Here is an 18,217-nt window from a genome sequence, read left to right as displayed (position 1 = left end):
ACCCATGTGTTAAAATTGTTGGTCAAAGAAAAGCTTTAAATACGGGGGAGTGCGCTGCGTGTCATGTCGGTAAAGTAACAATTTCTGGGCAGTAAAAGTGTCAAAGAAAACATCTGTTCTCATGAACTTCCTCTAGGGCAGTCTGTATAGTGCAGTGTAAAACCCAGACCCATTAATGGAATTAACTTTTATGCAGGAATAACACTGGAACATACGATTATGGATTACAATCACAGTAAGTGTATTAAGTAGGCTCCATTTCTGGCTCCCTGTACTTTGATTTATGAAACATGAGTATTTTACATTCTGCAAAACACCATTCAAACCCGCTCTGTTTTGTAAATATTACATGTTCTGCCTAATTCTGCTACTAACACGAAATCACCAGATGCAGCTGGGTACTAACAAAAACTAAACCTCTGTCTTAGAAGGACTGAATTTGTAAGATTGATTCTGTGAATTTTAAGGGAAGTCCAATGGACTGGAAATTTCCTCATACAAGTTAAATTCCTTAGTGTTACAGCTGTTTCAGAGTTATGACTTGGGGTCCCGATTTTGGTATGTTCTTTTTCTCACCTATACTTTTGTTTTTAGTGGCGTTTTACCCTCCACAGAGGCTTCCAGTCTAGCTTTGGTAATCGTGGTGTTTACCTTTGTTAAAAGATGGATTTGATAAACAACTGAAAGATCAGAAATGGCTTTAGTGAGTGTTTTGGGACTTGTCTGTCGTAGCCAGACTGCATGTATTGGGAGCCCTGGGAGTCTTTGCAACTGCCCCGCATCCCACGATTTTATTGCCACCCTTCCCCAGTGCCGTGCGGGGAAGCGTGGCACTGGGGACGTGCCTGCGGTCTGTCTTCTTAAGCTGAGGAAGGCCCCGAGTCTTCCACTTTCTGGCCTCTCGCTGCCTAATATGGTAAGGAATGTCCGCATGGACCGCATTGTGCTGAGACCCGAGGGGAAGTGGACGAGTAAAAGGGAACAAAATAGGCAAACTTCTTGCTAGCTGAGAAGAAAGTAAAATCTTTCCATTTAGATAGCGTTGTATGGTAGCATCATCCTGCGCACTGCTAGCCCAGGGTCCCTTCTGGGGACTGAGGATACCAGTATTTTTCCCTGCTTTTACCCTTGAATATTTACTTCTAGCGTAGATGCAGTGTGACGTGGGAGGGAAGCCATCTGGCCCATGTCCAAGGTAATGGAGGTGGTACTGTGCGTCACTTGCATGACTATAGTTAAATTATAGAGCATTTAATTATGTGCAATGTAAGGCTGTGAGAGATTGGCTGCATTTAATCCTGTTTATAAACAAAATGCTGTAATGGGCTGAGTATGCTGTGAGGAAAGGAGATCTTTAATATGTGTATAACCAGCAATATGAAATAGCAGGAGATTGCTGCAAAAGCACGAGCTAACGTTTTGCCATAGAGCTTTAAATATGATGAACAACACTTTTACTGTGTTTGGAGTGCCCTGGGTTCTTTGGGAGGTGGAAGGAGGAAGACATTATAGAAATTGAAATTGATTCTGCAAATATTTCTGCAAAAAAAATTCACATCTGCCCAGATTACTTGCTTCATGGATTCTCCAGCCTAATATGCTTGTCTTGTTTTTTCTTAACCTTAATGTTTTGAGAAGGGCATCAGACTTGCTGTCTACTCTCCTTGTTGATACAGCATTTAAATCATCAGCGTGGCTGCTCGGTTCCTATTTACAGCTCTGGGAAAACATATTGTTTGTGCTTAAAGCCAAGCAATCCAAGTCGGCGATGTAGACTACAGGGTTACAGCTAAATGCGTTCAGGTTAATTCCTCTAATTCACTGAGCTGCTGAATTAGGAAGGTGTAATGTGAAGCAGTGTCCGTGATGGAGATGAGTAACACAAAACCAGCTAAAATCCCATCTGCGAGTCCCAGGAAGATGAGGCAAAATAGAGTCCTCCAGGAGTGATTTCCAAGGTCATAGACTCTAACTATTTAAGGTAACTTTATGCTTCAACTTCTTGTTTAGTAAATTACTCTTGGAATTTCAGTGTAGTCTGAGGTGACTGATCTTTCTCAGTTGTCAGCAAGTAGTTTCTCCTGGAGCAATGGAGCTGAGGCTAGCAATGCATCAGATACTCGGCAGATACCTTGGCTCTTGTTGGCATTGCTGGGAGGCCTCCGCAGCCAGTTCAAATTATCCCGTTTCACCCCAGGGTCCTGTCCCTTTTGCCTACATGGCAGCTATCTCACAGGTGTCCTGGGATCCTTTTGCTTTCTTCCCAGAAGGAACTGGGAGCAGTGTGATGGATGGGGTAGCAGCAGGATCAGTGCCATGTGGCTCCATCTCTCCACCCGCTGTGCAGTGGCGATGGGGCACAGCCACTCCAGGAGACGTTCAGTGTGGCTGGTAGCCCGGACCTGTTGGCCTGAGGAACAGCATTGCCTCCTGATTGTAGCCTGAAGACAGAATAACTGTTGTTTTGTGTCTAATTGTGTTTATAATTTTTGACTTTTTAAAGGTTAACAGCATAGGTTTGTGCTTATACATGTAATGGAGCATCATGTCAATTTTTATTTCAAACTCTGTTTCATCATGACATGCTCAAAATTATGGAAAGGAAAAATATCTCTAACTGCTTAACTACTCGCAGCATGTTCTCTGCCCCTCTGGGAGCTGACAGTTGTCCTTTGTCAGTCATCCAGCGGGCCACAGGGAGGATGTCTCTCCTGATGTGGTTGAAGATACCCTCCAAAAAATCTAGTCTGCTGGACGAAAATTCCTGCCTACAGCAGTAGATGTCTGGGCAGCCCTTACAGCCGTGCCGGGTTGTCCTGGCCAACTGCTTTGGGGCACAGGTGGGTTGTGCAGGGCAGGAGGAGCAGGCTGCAGCAGATGCAGCTCGGGGGTATCATGCTGGGTGCTTGCTTTCCCCCCCCTCTCACCAGCGCACCGCTGAGCGCCTTCGTGGCAGCGCCCCTCTGAAGCCGAGAGACCTTGCCTGGATGGACCGTGCAGGGTGGCACGGTCCCATGTTTAGGTAGGGAATGATTTATCTCCCAGATGTATCGAGAAGGAGCAAAAAGCAGAAGCTGTAGTGCTGGATGGCTAACAAGGAATTGAAGAGTAATCTAAATTTGTTCGGAAAACTGAAGTCAAATTCCCTGGCAATAAAATATCCTTTGGAAACTACCACTGTAGGAAAAATTGTGTGATGCAAGTGTGGTGATGCTGTTTGTCCCCCTTGTCTTTAAAAGGTCACTTTTTGTTCTGGGTTTATATCCTCCCACATGCTTCTCTTCAGAAAAAGCCTCAGATTTGGAAAGCCATTGTTAGTTTTTTGCTCTTGGACATGGAGTTTCCCTATGAGAAGTCACAGTGTTTGGCAGAAGCTACTTCATTATTTGGTATGTCAAGATGTAGAATCCATAAGCTGCAAAACGCCCTCCTGGCAGGAATTTCCCACCAGCTTTGGTTTAATTCATGCCTCAGCATGGTTTTGTTACTCATTATAGTAGGTACTTAGCAAGTAGCTAATGCTGGGCACTGTTGGGGGGGGGGGGGGGGGTTTGGCTTTTTTTTTGTTTGGTTTTTTTCATATATGTAGGCTTTTTTTTTTTTATTGCTCCTAGATTTCATCCTTGGGAGTGAACATAACCTTCTGCACCACAATCTGCTGCTGTTGAAGGAAGGCCAGAAATAGGCTTGAAGCATAGTTAGATAGCAATGTGTTGAAGTTATACATTTGTTTGGCCAGCGGCACTAGAATATTGCTTTGTGTCAGCCAGTTGCTTCCACAGACGAGCCAACAGAAAGGTTTTATAGCCGTGGAGTGGCTGGGGTGGGTGGGAGGTATGCAGAATCTGACAAATTTAGATAAAGAGCAAAATGGATCATGACTCTGTTGTATGAGCTCTGAGATTTCTCTTTCTCTATGTCATATTTTGGAAAGTCCCTTAGCTTGAAATAGCTATGTTTGCATCTGGTTGTTTTATTAGTGTTTGCTTTCTCAGTTTCCCTGACATGGCCTGTTAATATCTTTGCAAATTTCTGCTACATTCCTGCTTTGTAACTCAGGAGGAAGCAGCACAAACATCTTTGTAAGAAAAAGCTGGATCAGGGGAGAGGGAACCTGTCCATAAACCCCTGCAGAGTGCAACCGCCGGACTGCTTTGACTGGAGAATATTATTGTCCTTAATGGTAGTAACGGGAGGAAATCACTTGATTTTTGGCGTCAGCAATGCTCTAAACTGGACTTCAGAGCAGACAGTGGAAAGCATCTCTCTGGTTTTTCTCATGCTGCTTTTTTTAGTTGAACAAAACATGGTATCGAGCTTGGGAAAGAAGCCTGAGCGTGAAAAGACAGAGCCGGGTTTTAGGTGGACATGAAGCAACTTATCTGTAGGCATCAGTCTTCCGGCTGGTGTGTAAGACATCCTGAGGATTATGGCATGAAAATACGCAGTGCGGGGGTCGCCCCAGGCCTCTGGGTTTGTGATCGTGGTTGCATTTACAGCCTTGAGTGGAATCAAATCTGTGGTCTCAGAGACATTTATTTTTGGCGGAGCAGTCGCTGCCACATCTGTCTCCCTCTAACGGGAGGCCGTTGCTGCAGCGTTGTTTTATTGCTGCTGGTTATTGCTACTGCTGCCATCCATTTCTGTAACCTCTCGCCATCAACCCTTCTGGAGATGATGAACTCAAGATAATGAAATCTTTCTCCCTCTTCTGCAGTCTCCTCTTTATATTCAGTTCTCATCCTCTGAAGTTAGGGAGGTCCCCAGAGGTGTCAGCGAACACCCCTGCTTCTTGCCCTGTTACAAACGCTGGGTTAGACTCCTGAAGGCACCTTGCCTGTTCTTCCAAAAACTCTGTTCTGCTCCACAGGACTACTGGAAGACTTTTCTCCTGCATGCATGTTTCAACACTTACAGGTGCTAAAATGATGTTTCTGTGCTGAGAATGGTGCTTTTTAAACTCTCTTCACTACTGCTTTGTATTTTCTTTATTTGTAAGAAAGCAAAAAGAAAAGAATTGTGAAGTTTTGTATTTAAAATGCACTGTTCTCAGCCCACACTAGAATTACCTGCTTCTACTGCTTAATCCGGGTCTGCCTAATATGTGTAGCTCCCAGCCCCTTTTATGATAAATTTAGTGATGGGAATAAAAAGTGGGGGAAGTATGATGGTATATGTGCAATTACAGACTGTCAGCTGCTGCATGTGTGTTTGGGAGGAGAGGAAGATCCTTTCCTTCTGCTTCCTATCTGCGAGACATAACGCCCGATCTGCTCCTGGGAATCCTAGTCAGTGCACTGCGGATGAAAGCCTGTTCACTCGTGTGGGCTGTGTTCCGTTTCAAGGAAGCTGCTGCAGCGCCTTCACATCGCCGTTACAGCACAGCTTATCGCCTGGCCAGTAATTCCTTTGCTACAGCCCTTCAGCCGTCTGTTGCCAAACATAACCATTCCTGCCTCTTTCAGTTCTGCATAAACCCTGCGAAGCTGTAATTGAACCTGTGAAAGCTTGCATATCAATTTGAAGTAATTTATTTACAGTGTTTTAAAGCGGTTTTTATATAGCGTGTATTTTCAGTCAACTCTTCATTATGCAAAATAATGGTGTGTTGGGTATTTCGGTGAATACAGCTGCTACAGCTTTGACCCTGAGTTGTCCCACTTAACAGCAGCCCTCTGCATCCTTGCAGTGTATCTGCAAACCAGATTACAGCTCACAGATAATACAGTTAGCTGTACAAAGAAAGAAGGTTTATTATGACAACTTTGAAAGGCTGGCTTTTTGTCGCATCTCCTGGGTTAAGTAGCAGCGCTGCTAATTCCAAACCGACTCATTATGCATTGAAATGAACGGTTTCTCTACGGAACCTGCAGAATTTCTTTGCACAAAAAGGGATGGGTACAGTGAATAAAGATGTGAGAGCAGGAGGGTTAACAAGACCCAGCCTTTTCACGCAGGTGAAAGCCTTCCCAAATATTTTGGTAGTAGCATAGAGACTTTTTACTGCAAGATTGCATGTAGAGGAAGAAATGACTGGTACCCAAGGTGTAGTAATGACCGGTGCTGTAACCTTTCGTCTGCCTGTGGAGCCCTGGTTGTTAAACCCAGACGGTATTCCTGGCTTGTCGGACCCAGTCTTAGATTGATCACGTGCTTTTCCTTTGCAATTAACAGTGCTCGGGTCTGATTTGGCTGTAGCGGAAGGCAAGTGCAAGGCAAGCAAGCTACTCTTCCAGGGACAAAGCAGTGGTGCCATTTAGTATGCACAAAGGCTGCATGTCATTTTGGACTTAAATAATCACAAATCTGGGACATCGTGAGGTGAAGGGAACCACAGGATTGATTAAACTTTGCCCGCAGTATAAATATTATTACAAAAGGGAGGTACAATACTCTTACACTATGGATTTCAGTTTGGTATGCTGATCCAGTAACATAAAAGCAATAGAAAATCTAATCTTGACTCTGTTCTCTATAGCCTGCATCAATAATTAATGGGTTTTTCATGTTTAAACTGAGTTTCTCTTGATTTTTTTATGGAACTACTTTGGACCTAGAACAATTATTTTATAGGCATATAGTAGCTTTGTAGCTGGGCTCTTGGAAACAACTGCTAGGGTAGTTTATTTTGCTCCATTTCTCTAGAGAAGTGTCGTGAGAATAAATGCAGCTTTAGAATTTATTTCAGTATTGTGTAAAATTGCAGATTTCGGTGTTTCCCTGGACTGGGACATGACTCAGCAAACAGGCAGCGTGCGCTCCTACAAGTGGGGCATCCAGGAGTGAGGATTGTGAAGATTTTAATTAAACAGCAAACAGCTACACTCCGTAGGAGTGTACCAGTGGTACCTGGGGCTGCATTAAGCAGTGGGGAGGGGGTTCTCTGCTTCCCAAAGAGAAGTGAGCAAAATGGCCTCAGCAGCAGGTTCAGGTGAAAACATGAAGCGTGCTGCCTGCCTCTCCCTCTTGCTGCTCATCTTAGGTTATAATTCACACCTTCTGTCCCTGCAGTGCGGCCCCGCTGTTGCTGTATTGCTCAGCGCAGCACAGGAGGGGCTGCAGCAGGGGCTGTGCCACCCATCCTCAGAGGCTGAGGGTGTTAGTTCTCCTGTACCCAGCTTAAACTGTTCCCTGGTGCTGAGGCCAGCTGGCAAGGAAGGCTCAGCCATGGTACCGAACCCGCTTACCCTCCGCGTCGGCACGGCTGTGTCCAAGGCACCTGCTGAGGCTGGTCCCTGCAAGTGCCCGGGCTCGACGTGGAGCAGCATTGCTTGGCGAGGGACAGGATGGTGCCAGAGAACCTTCCAGCAGCTTCTGTGCCTGCAGGGTGTGTGCCGGAGGGCAGGGATGCTCCCTGGCTGTGTTTAACGTAACAGAGTAGCCAAGGAGGCCCTGCAGGAAGGTAACAGTGTGGAGAGCATCCTGGTGCTGTGTGGCCCCGGTTAGTGCCTTCAGCTCGGCCCCTCCATCAGCTGAGCCTTGTGCAGCTGGAGACGGCAGCGTGCTCGTCGGTGTGTGCCTGCACCGGGGAGATAGGAGGTTTGGCTGCGAATGAAAAGAGTCAGCTGAATGGGAAGGAATTCAGCAACGCGCAGGACAGCATGGTAAACCTGATGTGGAAAATGACAGCTAGGACTTTGAGGAGGTAGTTTGGGGATCATTTGTTCCAAAAATACCAACTACCCTCCCTCATCCTTCAAGTTTTATTAGAATTCTGGTCTCCCAAGAGGGCTTCTCCTTTTCCTCTCCTCTGCGCTGTCAGAGAACATGCCGTGGGCTCACGTCACCCATGAGCATCGCTCTGCAGCTCTGGCTGTGACTCCTGGCTTTGCTTCCCACTCCTGTCTGCTGCAGGTCGGAAAGCCGCCGTGCTGCTTGTGCTTATTTGATCAGTGTCACGTTCTGTAGGTGAAGATTTTCAACACAGGTAGAAGGGGTGTTTGTATTTTTCCCCTCAAATATTTAGCTCAGGGCTTTGTCCTCTTTCTGGTATGTCATTTTTTTGGATATGGATCCAGCTCTCTAATACAAAAAATCAGATACAGACACAGGTGACGTTACCAAAGGAAGGGAGAGGATGGCCGTCTGCACGGAAAAGGGAAGATGCCTGAGAAGAGTGATCATAGTCAAGACCATAGCTCTAAGTACAGGAAATACACTACCACGTATCAATATAGGAAATACAGTTGTGCTGCTGTACTCATTTTATACTCATTGTATTTTGCCCAGAAATACGCTGCAGCCTGAAGTTACCATCTGGGCAGCCTCAGGGGTTTGTGTCCAGTGGTTGTGGAAATGCTCACGGAAGGCGATGGCTGAGCTGGACGGGGCTGTGGGCGACCTGGGCTGGTGGCAGTGTCCCTGCCTGGGGTGGGGGTTGGAGCAGGGTGGTCTCTGAGGTCCCTTCCAACCCAAACCGTTCTGTGCACACCTTTCGGGTTGCTGTATAAAACCCCCTTAGCAAAGGAGGTGGCACCCCAGCGCCAGCACCAAGCACACTGCTGGTTCCTACTGAGGAATATCCTCAACAGACAGAAACAGTCGGATCTAAACCATGACCTTGAACGTGACAAACATCAGGGTGTGAGGACAACAGCACCGCAAGGGAAGAGTTGGGTTTCATACTTACACAGGGGGAAAACTTGAAAGCAAACCATACAAAACAGCAGGGAGAAACCTGTTAGTGAGTGAGGCACCTTCGTTGAAGCAGTGGTGAAACCCGGCGTGTTTTGCCATCTTGCATCTCATTCCGCTGCCTTTCTCCTGCTAATCAGAATGCTAATTCTCATGCCACCCCTTCTTTTTAGAACGAGTTATTGTCCACCAAGACGCGTTTTGTCAATCTGTGAGGCATCTGCACTGGATGACTAATTAACTTTTAATTAGTAGGGAATAGAAAGCTCAGTTTTTGCTTTGGTTTGAGGCTCTGGCTGTGAGTTCTGTACTGAAATGTTGATTTTGGAGCTTTCCTGCCCCTCCTCAGCAGAAACACAACCTTGGAGGGATGTGGCTACGATTTGTTTGGGACTGGACGGGAGGGGAAGCAAATCCCTGCAGTTCTGAGCTGTGCAGCTCCACCTTGGTGACTAAGCTGGGCTTTGTCAGACTTTAATTGTGATTGGGACACTCCAGCCTGCTGGCAGCCACACAGGTTAGCCCAGTTTCAATTACTCTCACTGTTTTGAAATCCCAGAAACTGAGACTAGTGTGAAACGATCAGCCCTGTGTGCACGTTCTATAAATATGCATTTAAAATGTCTGAATTACCGTGTTGCTGCTGTGCAGCAGGGTCAGAGTGCCGGGAGAGGTGGGGGGGGGGGGGGGGGGTGATGAGTGCAACAGATGGAGGCTGGAAAGATCAAGGTCCTGCCATGGCCTCCTTGAGCAGCGGGGTGCCTGTCACTACCTTCTTGTGTGTCTGGACTTAATTTCCATACCTTTAGAAGGGAATGCAGAAATATTGCCAGGCAGAATTAGACCTCTCCAGCCTTTTTTATTTTTTTTCCCCTCACCCTCCTGCAGCCAGTGAATAATGAGTCCCCTCCTTCCTCATGATGAAGTATCCAGTAGAAACCTGATCTGGAAGTTACTTTCTTAGAGAAGGACAATCTGGCAGCCCCTTTCCTCTCTCCATGGCAATGCTGCATTGCCCCTGGATGGTGAAGGTGCTGGATGGCAGGAGAAATTAATGCAGCTGCTATTCCAAGCACCCTTCCCCAACTATGTGTCAATAAAATTACACAGTTGCCAAGCAGTGTGCGAAAAAGGGGCAGTATTTCAAATCAACAGTGATACACATAAGTACAGTAATACTCTTTAAATTATCTTTATATAGATATTCTTCTGCACTTGCTAGGAAATGTTTGATGACAAAGCAGCCTGTGGAGCTGGAGCAGAATGGTTAACTCCAGGCACCCAGGGGCTCGGTCAGTAGCTGTTTCAGGTGGGTGTAGATGAGTCCAGATGAGGACACATCCCTCGCTGTGGTACTGGTCTGCTAACACTGCCTTACTGGAACTGGTTTGGTGCAGGTACCTGGGCTGATGCTTTCCAGCAAAGGAAAGCGTAGATTGGCAACCTTATGGTTGCAAGACTGTACTTGGGGGATGAGAGCTGTTAAGTCAGTGCACCCACTGGGTGGTTGTGGGCATTTTTCAAATGAACATCCCATGTGCTTGTTTAGATGGGACCTGAGGGACATCCGCTTGCCTTTGCAGTGACCAATCTCGCCATCGCCTGAGATGCTTCCCAGTGAGCTAGCTGGTGTAGCAGCAGCATGGCTCAGACAAGAGCTAGCTGGAACTTTGTTGACAGAGGTACATGCTCTCTCCACCCTTTTTCTTATCCTCCAAGCTCCTCCTCAATCCCAAATGTTCCTTTGAGTAAGGGTACATTACACAAGCTCCATGTCGCCTTCTTGCAGCACAAGACAGGGTTATGAGCAAACAACAAAAATCCTGTTGTGCTGCATGAGTGTGTCCTCCCTTTAATGGTATGTACTGCTCCGTGTCCTTTAAAATATCTCCCTTTGTCGCAGCCGCAAAACGCGTGCTGGAATTTAAGCTTTGCAAACTGCCGTCGACTTGCCTCTGACCTCCCGCTCGCAGCCCGTCAGGCCTTGGGAGCTCGTAAGTTATTTTCTTTTCTTCCCCCCACTCCTCCCGCCCCCTTTTTTTTTTTTCTTTTTTTCCCTTTTTTTCCCCCCCTACAAGTGGCAGCCCAAATCCCAAGCTGAAAGTGAATCGCTGCTGCTGGCCACCCTCCAGCATTCCTGGCGGAGCGAGTCAGGATCTGGAATGTCAGAAGGCAGCGGCGGGAGGGACCGGAGAAGGCTGCGTGCGGGTAACGGCGCCTGGGAGGAGGAGGAGGAGGAGGAGGACGGAACAAAACACAACTTCATCTGGACTGCCCCTTTCCAAACCAGCGTTTGTTCCTGATTTATGCTTTCGTGTTTTGCTTAAAGCGTGCAGCTCCGTGCAGTGACAGCAGAGAGCTCGCAGCAGCGCTCCGGAGTAGAACGGGTTTTGGTTTTCTTTTCTTTTCTTTTTTGGCAAAAGCTTCGTGTCTAGATAAACCCAGCTGATTTTCCAGTGCTCCGAGTTGAGCCGGGAGTTTTTGCCTCCTGCAGCTCTGGGGGGAGATCGCTCTGGTCCTGGGGCATAGGCTCTGGATGAGAGGAAAGTTCTTGTGCGGGGAGATCGGGATGGGGCCGGGGCGGTGATGCTGGCACGGAGCAACGCCCGGCGCTGGAGCACAGCGAGTCCTTGACACTTTCTCCTCTTCTTCTCGGACAAGAAACATTGTGGAGCCTCAGCTCTCCCTGCAGCAGATTAATGCCTAAAATTACACACCCTAAACAGCAGGGTTTAATTACCAGAGCTGTGAATAGTTTAATTAGTTTGTTCTGACCTTGGAAGAAGGACCTGCCCAGCGCCTTAGAGCGACAGGAGAGCAAGACTTGTATTGCTTCTCAGAGACACCCAGCCCGCGAGGCCATGTCGTCCTTGTACACCAGGAGTAAAGAGTATACTCGCAGCAGGAAGGCTCAGTCAGATTCTCCCCCATCCTCTCCTTCCCCGATCGCAAAGACACTCAGAGTAAGCAGCTTTTTCCTTTCTGTTTTACACGGAGCCCTGCTCAGCACGTGCTCTGGGCAGAGACCGGTGGTGGCGGTTTGTTGTCTTATACCTGGAGACCCGTGTCTGTGGTTTGCGTTGGAACCAGGATGGCTTAGATGAAACTGGGGAAGGTGCCTCTGCAGCAACAGGTTTTAAGCAAGCTGCCAGAGTCCTTGGCTGGGATTGTTTGCACTAAAGGCTGTAGGGAGTTGCTGTGATGGTATTTTCCCCCCTATCCTGCTGTTCGCAGAGACATCGCTCTCCTGCTAGGCTATTGCTGGACGAAAACCTCACTGTGAAAATGAGGCAAAACCTGACCAGCCTGTTAAGCTGCGCTCTTCCCAGGAACGCTTTGATACTGCTGGTGAAACAAGGTTTGCGCTCCAGCTTCCCCCCCTGGGGCTGTGCTGACCTGGGTATAGTTTAGTAATTTCAACAAGAACAAAAAAATGAAGAAAACCACCTGTAGCAGGAGGCAAGGCGAGGTGGTTGACTGGTCCTCCCCAGACCAGAGCTTGTGTCCCCATCTACCAAGGTGTTTGAAAATTGGAAACATTTCGTAATGGTATTGCTAATAGCTCCGGAGTCATATGAAGGGCTATCATGAAACTCTCTGGGTCTGTGTCGTTAGACAGGCGGTCGCTTCGCCATCAAGAAATATTATCATGCTGGAGTCAAAGCCCGGAGGAATTCGTTTTAAAAAGGCAGGCTAATTTTAGATGTAAGCATTAAATTAATCTGAGCACTGGTGTTTGCTCAAATCAGATATGCATTGTCTGCTCCTTTTGAAGTGGCAGATCTTGGTCTGCAAAAAGCATTGCCTGAAATATGTAAAAAGGGCTTGAACCCGCTGCCGTGGTGTTAATGGAAGCTACCCCTGACCTCAGGAACTTACCCTCAGCAGCCTGGGAGGCTGCTGGTTGCCCCCCAGGCTCTTAACTGTTTAACCCAGGAGCAGGAGTCCGTGCTCTCTGGCGGTCTGCAGGTGGGGTATCTCTGGGGAGGTTTTAGATAATCTAGAACTATCCCCTGTGTGCTTAGGTGGAGTTTCTTCATCAGTTTTTACGGCTGTGCTTACTGTTCCTCACTAAATTGCTACAGAATTGATAACCAGCTTAATAGCAGGTGGGGAGCCTTTCCAATGTGCCCTTACTCCTAGAGTAAAGCTGAAAATGTTTTAATTTCTTTCAAAACCCAACATCAGTCATGTCTGGCGTACACAGACTGACTCGTTCCCACCCCCCCAGCCCCCACCCCAGTGCATCTAGGCATATAAACAAGTGACAAACATCTTGCAAGAGCCATGACTGCTGTGTTCACGGTGCGTGCCTGGCTGCTTTGGTGCATGCTGCCCAGAGGTGCTGGTTCCCTCTGTCAATAGCCACGATGGAATTGCAGGCTCCCGGGGCCCCCATGGGTGCTGGAGGAGGTGGTGGGAGCTCTCAGGTGGGTAGAGAAGGGTGCCGGGTGGGAATGGGGGGGCCTGGCGAGGAGCTGCCCTCAGCTTCTTGTGGCAGTGGGATGTTGGTGAAAGCACACAAGTGCGCACAGAAATTTTGGTGGTCCTTGCAGTAGCAATGGGAACACCAGCTGTGGCTCCAGTGCATCCATGTGGGAGAAGCTGGACGGGGAGTGCAGCAGCACCAGCTCATGAGTCCGTATAGGAAACGGCCCTGGCGCTATCTGGGTTATCCCTTAAAAGGCTAATTAGGGAAGGATTTACTTCAGGCTAAAACAGAGTATCTGAGTTAACTCTGCAAGACAACATAACTGCCGCGAGCAATAGTGATAACGGAGTGCGGTTTTCCATGGATTTGTCCTGTGGGCATATTCCCCCACGCCTGCATAACAGCAGCCCTTGCCGCAGGGTGCCACTGGCCTTAATAAACCAGGTAGAAATGTGAGATCTTGGAGGCTTTTATCTTCCCATCCCGTCCAGATTGAGACCAGCAGACCTGCGGACTCTAAACGTTCCCAGCTGAGCAGAGGTGCAAAAACACGTGAGCAGGCAGGGAACCTCACACATGGTACAGGCATGGAAAAAAACCTCTTGGAGAACCAGACAAAGCAAAGAAGGTTTTACTTATTAAGGTATTGGTGCCAAACAGCTGCATTAAAATGTCATTTGCAAAGCATTTTCCTGTGGCATTCCCTGCTGCACTTGTACGGCTGCTTGTAATGCTCTTCCTTAGGTGTCATGATAATACTGCATCTGGGGTTTTCCACCTTTAATTGGTGGGATCTCCCCAAATGCACAGCTGAGAAGGGTGAGCACTTTGCAGTGAGCTCATACAAGTCGTAAGAAAAGCAGCGGCCGTGAGCAGGGCGCGGGAGCGAAAGGCAGGTGCAGGAGATGCTGGTGCCAGCAGGGTGTTGGTGGTGTCAGGGCCCCTGAACCTCTGCAAGCTATAATACTGAATTTCATGTATTCACATGGACAGCCCAGAATTATAGTCACCAATATAGAAATAGCCAAGTAAATCCTGTTAAATCAGCCAGGGTAAGCATTGCTAGCTCCACCTTTCCAATTACTTTAATGAGGATGTTGTTAGAATTTGGAAGCTCAAATCCCTTTGCAATCAATTCAGATCATCCCGTTATTTGGCAAAGGCTTCCATTTTTGCGGCGGTGGGTACTTTTTCATCACAAGTTCACAAGTTTTGCACCATACTGTAGCTTGAGTTTTCTCTTCCTCAAAAAAATATTCAGAGTCAACTGTGAATTACACCAAGGGTGTAATAGGCAACCCGTGGTATGGAACCTTGAAAGCAAGGACTGAAATATTTTTCTTTTTCTTTTTTTCTTTTTTTTTGTTCTCTTTTTGTTTTTCTTTTCTTTTTCCTATTTATGCTGGGCCAGTTGTTTTTTCATAGGAAATACCCTGTAGTTTGTGTTTAGGCTCATCCATCTGTTCATTGTGGTACTTCATAACCCTCGTGTTTCTCCACGGGATACCGGTTCGGCAGGCAAATGAAAGCTGAGGACGCACACTCCCACTTTACTGCACAGTGTAATTGCAGCTTTTCAGCTGTTTCCCACCTATTTGTCAACCAGCTGTCCTTTCTTTTACAGACTGCTCCCTCTTTGTCTTGTCATCCAGTATTTTTTGCTGTAAAACAGACCATCAAAACTTAAAGCCCTCATCAGCATGCGTGTCTGCTGCTCACTCAGTAGTGGCTGCAACCCTCTGGCTGCTGTCTCCTGGTGGTTGTTACTCGCTCCTCAAGAGACTCTACGTAATTCTTGTTGTTCTGGCCATATTCGTGGTTTCACTACAAGGCTTTTCCCCTCTGATGTTAGGTCGCTCCCTCATTAAGCCACCTTCAGTGCTTATTACTTGAGCATTCCAGCTGAATTTCTGTCACGAAGGACTCGGCGATAAAGTTTTAAGTATACTCGGTGGTCTATACTGATGGATTTTATTCTGCCTTTTATTGGAGTGTCTGAAGGAGCTGTGCCAAGTGGGATGCAGGAGCATCACCTTTTATGGGCCATATGTTTTCACCGAATCACTTGGTAGTAATACTTGAGCATAAAAAGCAATGGTTTCCAAATTGCCATCTCTGTTAGCGAGCTTCCATGTCGAGGCCGCGGTTGCTCTAAGCAGTGATTACCATGGCAGCAAATCTGGGTGCAGTTCTGGATGTGGGCATGTACGCCCAGAATCGAAAGCAAATCTTAAAGGGGAAAAAAATCTAATGCACAAGAATATTAGCTGTCTGAGCTGCAAGTGATTGGCATGCAAGTAAAAGCAGCGTGGGTTGGGTATGATACCTAAATAACGGTGTAGAATCTTAGAGGTCTGGGAAGGTGACCAAGCCAGGCTGCTTTTAACCAGGGAGAGATGCCCAGGAGTCCTGAGGGGTCGGTAGAAACACCTGATCAGATCAAGCCTTCGGAGAGGTTTGCGTATCAGTGTGCCTGGTGGTCGGCCTCCACTCCGTGAGTGTTTTCACAACAGGTTTAATCCCGTTTCAGACGTTCCCGGTGACAGGTTTATTCTCACGCGAAGCAGACCTGTATGAATCACTGGGCTTGCTGTGCTGCTGCTGCAAATGTGTTGAAGAGCGTTCCGAACACATTTCTCCAGGAAACTTTGTTTTCCTGGGTTTCTGTTTGGTGGCTTGGACTTGTTCTACTTGTGATAAAAATGACGCTGCATAAATCGAAATGGGGTCAAATAAGTTGTCTCATGACATTTTCTATTTAATTTCAGGATTGCTGACTAGTTACGCAGTATTTGCAGGAATGATTGCCTCCTCTCCCATTAGCCAACGAAAAATGTGGGATAATGAAACTTGAACTTTAAGGCAATTAACCTTAGCCTGTGTTCTTTAGCACCCTGATTTGTTTCTCACTGGCTATTTCTCAGGCGTCATGTTTTTTAGATGGGTATCAGTATGAAATCCTTCTTGGGCTCTGTTTGTTCTCTGGTGGTTGGTTTTTTTTTTAGTTTTCCTCTGTAAATGTCCATATCTGGAAGCGTTTCGGAAACTTCTGGTTGTTCTTAGGGCACCACCCGTTAGATGTTCCCTGCTGTGACTCAGTAGCCAGGCGATGCTCCTGTCGCTGCCTGCATCTGGATGTATAAATAAAATGGGTCAGAGCCCACGCTGTGACCCATGGAGCGAGTGGCTTGTGTCCCTGCGGCTGAACTTTCTTCTTCAGCTCTCCTCCCTGCCGAGGAACAGAGCAAATTGATCTAAGCCAAAGCCGTAGCAGGGAGTCTGGTAACCATTAAAGGATCTGAGTGGTCACGGGTGATTTTGTAACACTGCAGCCTGTTTAAAACTCCCATTTTGACCCTCTACTGTGTGGTCAGTGATGGGCGCCTTTGAAGCAACTGGTGAAGCAGCCAGAGAGCAATCGCTTGTGATAGCTCACGTGTGGAACTGTTGCCTGTAGCGGGGCAGGGGGGTGGAGGGGAACCTGAGGTTTCGCCAGACCAGGGAGTCAGCCTAGGCTGTGAAAGGGGTGAGGGGAGAAGGAGGAAGAGGATCTTTAATTTGGGTCAGCTCATGGTACAGCCACAAACCCAGGATGCTGGCGCAGCTGAGACGGGGAGGTGCTGTGGGATGGGAGCGAGCGACCGCGGGAAGCGACGGGTGGAAGCTGTAGGCAGCAAACCAGGCTGCTGGACGGGGAGCCAGCCTTTACTGGAGGCCATGATAGTTCTGGTTTACACAAAATGTACACAAAGCCGTAGAAAACAGGGCTAGAAGAGAGGCAAAGCTCGGCCCATCCATTCCCTCGGGGAACCCACCCCGCGCTGGGCAGGCACCACGTGCTGGCACTGCCACCCATGCCAGCGGTGCCCGTGCACCGCGGCTGCGGCACCTGGGCCTTGGGGAGCTGATGGGGGGCGGCTGGGTTGGGGGGGCTGCTGGTTTGCCATCGGTGAGAGTAGCTCCAGGTTCGGATCACTGCAGCTGATCCGGAGCTTTTTTAGACTGAAACAGATGAGGGCAGGGAGAGCGGTGGTACAAGCTCTCTCACCACTAGCAGCACAGGGTGCTCCGTGCGCTGTGGGCAGGTCAGCGTACCTGACCCACCGTGCCCTGCAGATGCTGCCCGCGGTCGTGGGGATGCTGTGTGGGTGCACGAGGTGTTTGCCAGGTTTTGGGGTGCAACTCACACCGCAGAGTTGGCCAGTTGGCTTTAGGCAGCCTGGATCCTGGCTAGTGGCCAAGTAGGTGTTGAAATACCTGATGATAACACCTGAAAATGTCCTGCTAGGGCGTTCGCAGGGGCAAGGAGGGTGTCGTTGCCTGCAGACCTGTGGCATTCTCATATTGAAGGAATTTATGAGCAGATATCATCTCTGCTTGTGTCACTTGGCCGTTTGGCTTTTATTTCGTCCTGTCTGGAGAGTTTTGTCTAAGATCGCGTTGCTTTGCAAAATTAAATTTTTCACCAATAAAATCTGAGCCCTTAGAAAAGAAATAAAATAAAAAAAAAAAAAGCAGCAAACCCGGCTTTCTGAATTGTGGCCTTCACTAAATTAAAATGCAATCCAGCCTGACGTTTTCCATGGCGAGCTTTATCCCCGGCAGACAGTGGTAATAAACTACAGCTGCTGCAAAGCCGGCAGGCACCGGGAGAGGCACGGGGAACTGAGGCACGGGCTGGCAGCCGTGCGGACCGGTGTGCAACTGCAGGACGTTTGGGATGGCAGGAGACGCCGTCGTCAGTCCACCACAGCCATATGCGTTTGTTTCTGATGAAATACATGCGAGCTGTACTGAAAACGATGTGATCTGTTGCAGCCAGCTGCCAAAGCCACTCTTCCATCTTGAAGAACCTTTTAATACTATGCTTCAGTAACAGCAGTTTTTATTAAGCAAAGTTTATTGATTTATAGTTGCGAAAACATATTTTGCATCAGGCTTTTGGGAGATGGAGGTTATATGGAGGTGGTTTGGCTGCACTGGATTATTAATCATATCAATGGGATTTTGTAATCCTTGCATTTGCACAAATGCAAACTTGAGTTGGAAGGCAGCGCTATTCATCACGTCAGCTGTAGCTAACGGGATGCTGTAGCAAACCACAGTGCTCAGGTCAGCAGAGCAGCTTTCCGAGGGAGGCAATGACCTCAA

General features: G+C 47.8%; 1 protein-coding gene across 6 annotated transcripts in view; it reads left to right on the top strand.

Moving 5' to 3' along the window:
• Positions 1 to 18,217, top strand: part of PPP1R12B (protein phosphatase 1 regulatory subunit 12B) — a 128,462-nt gene that overhangs the window by 87,291 nt on the left and 22,954 nt on the right. The window contains exon 1 of one of the 6 annotated variants that reach the window (XM_056361299.1): positions 10,872 to 11,597. The exons of the other annotated variants lie outside the window; for them this stretch is intronic. Coding sequence (XP_056217274.1) covers positions 11,496 to 11,597 — 102 coding nt within the window. The 5' untranslated portion in view covers positions 10,872 to 11,495. Of the gene's footprint in view, positions 1 to 10,871; positions 11,598 to 18,217 lie in introns of those variants that run through there. 6 annotated transcript variants of the gene reach the window in all.

The sequence above is a fragment of the Falco biarmicus genome, chromosome 16 (assembly GCF_023638135.1).
Source record: "Falco biarmicus isolate bFalBia1 chromosome 16, bFalBia1.pri, whole genome shotgun sequence".
Lineage (NCBI taxonomy): Eukaryota > Metazoa > Chordata > Aves > Falconiformes > Falconidae > Falco > Falco biarmicus.
The sequence above is the reverse complement of the archived record's forward strand: the minus strand, read 5'-3'. Positions and strand labels throughout refer to the sequence as shown.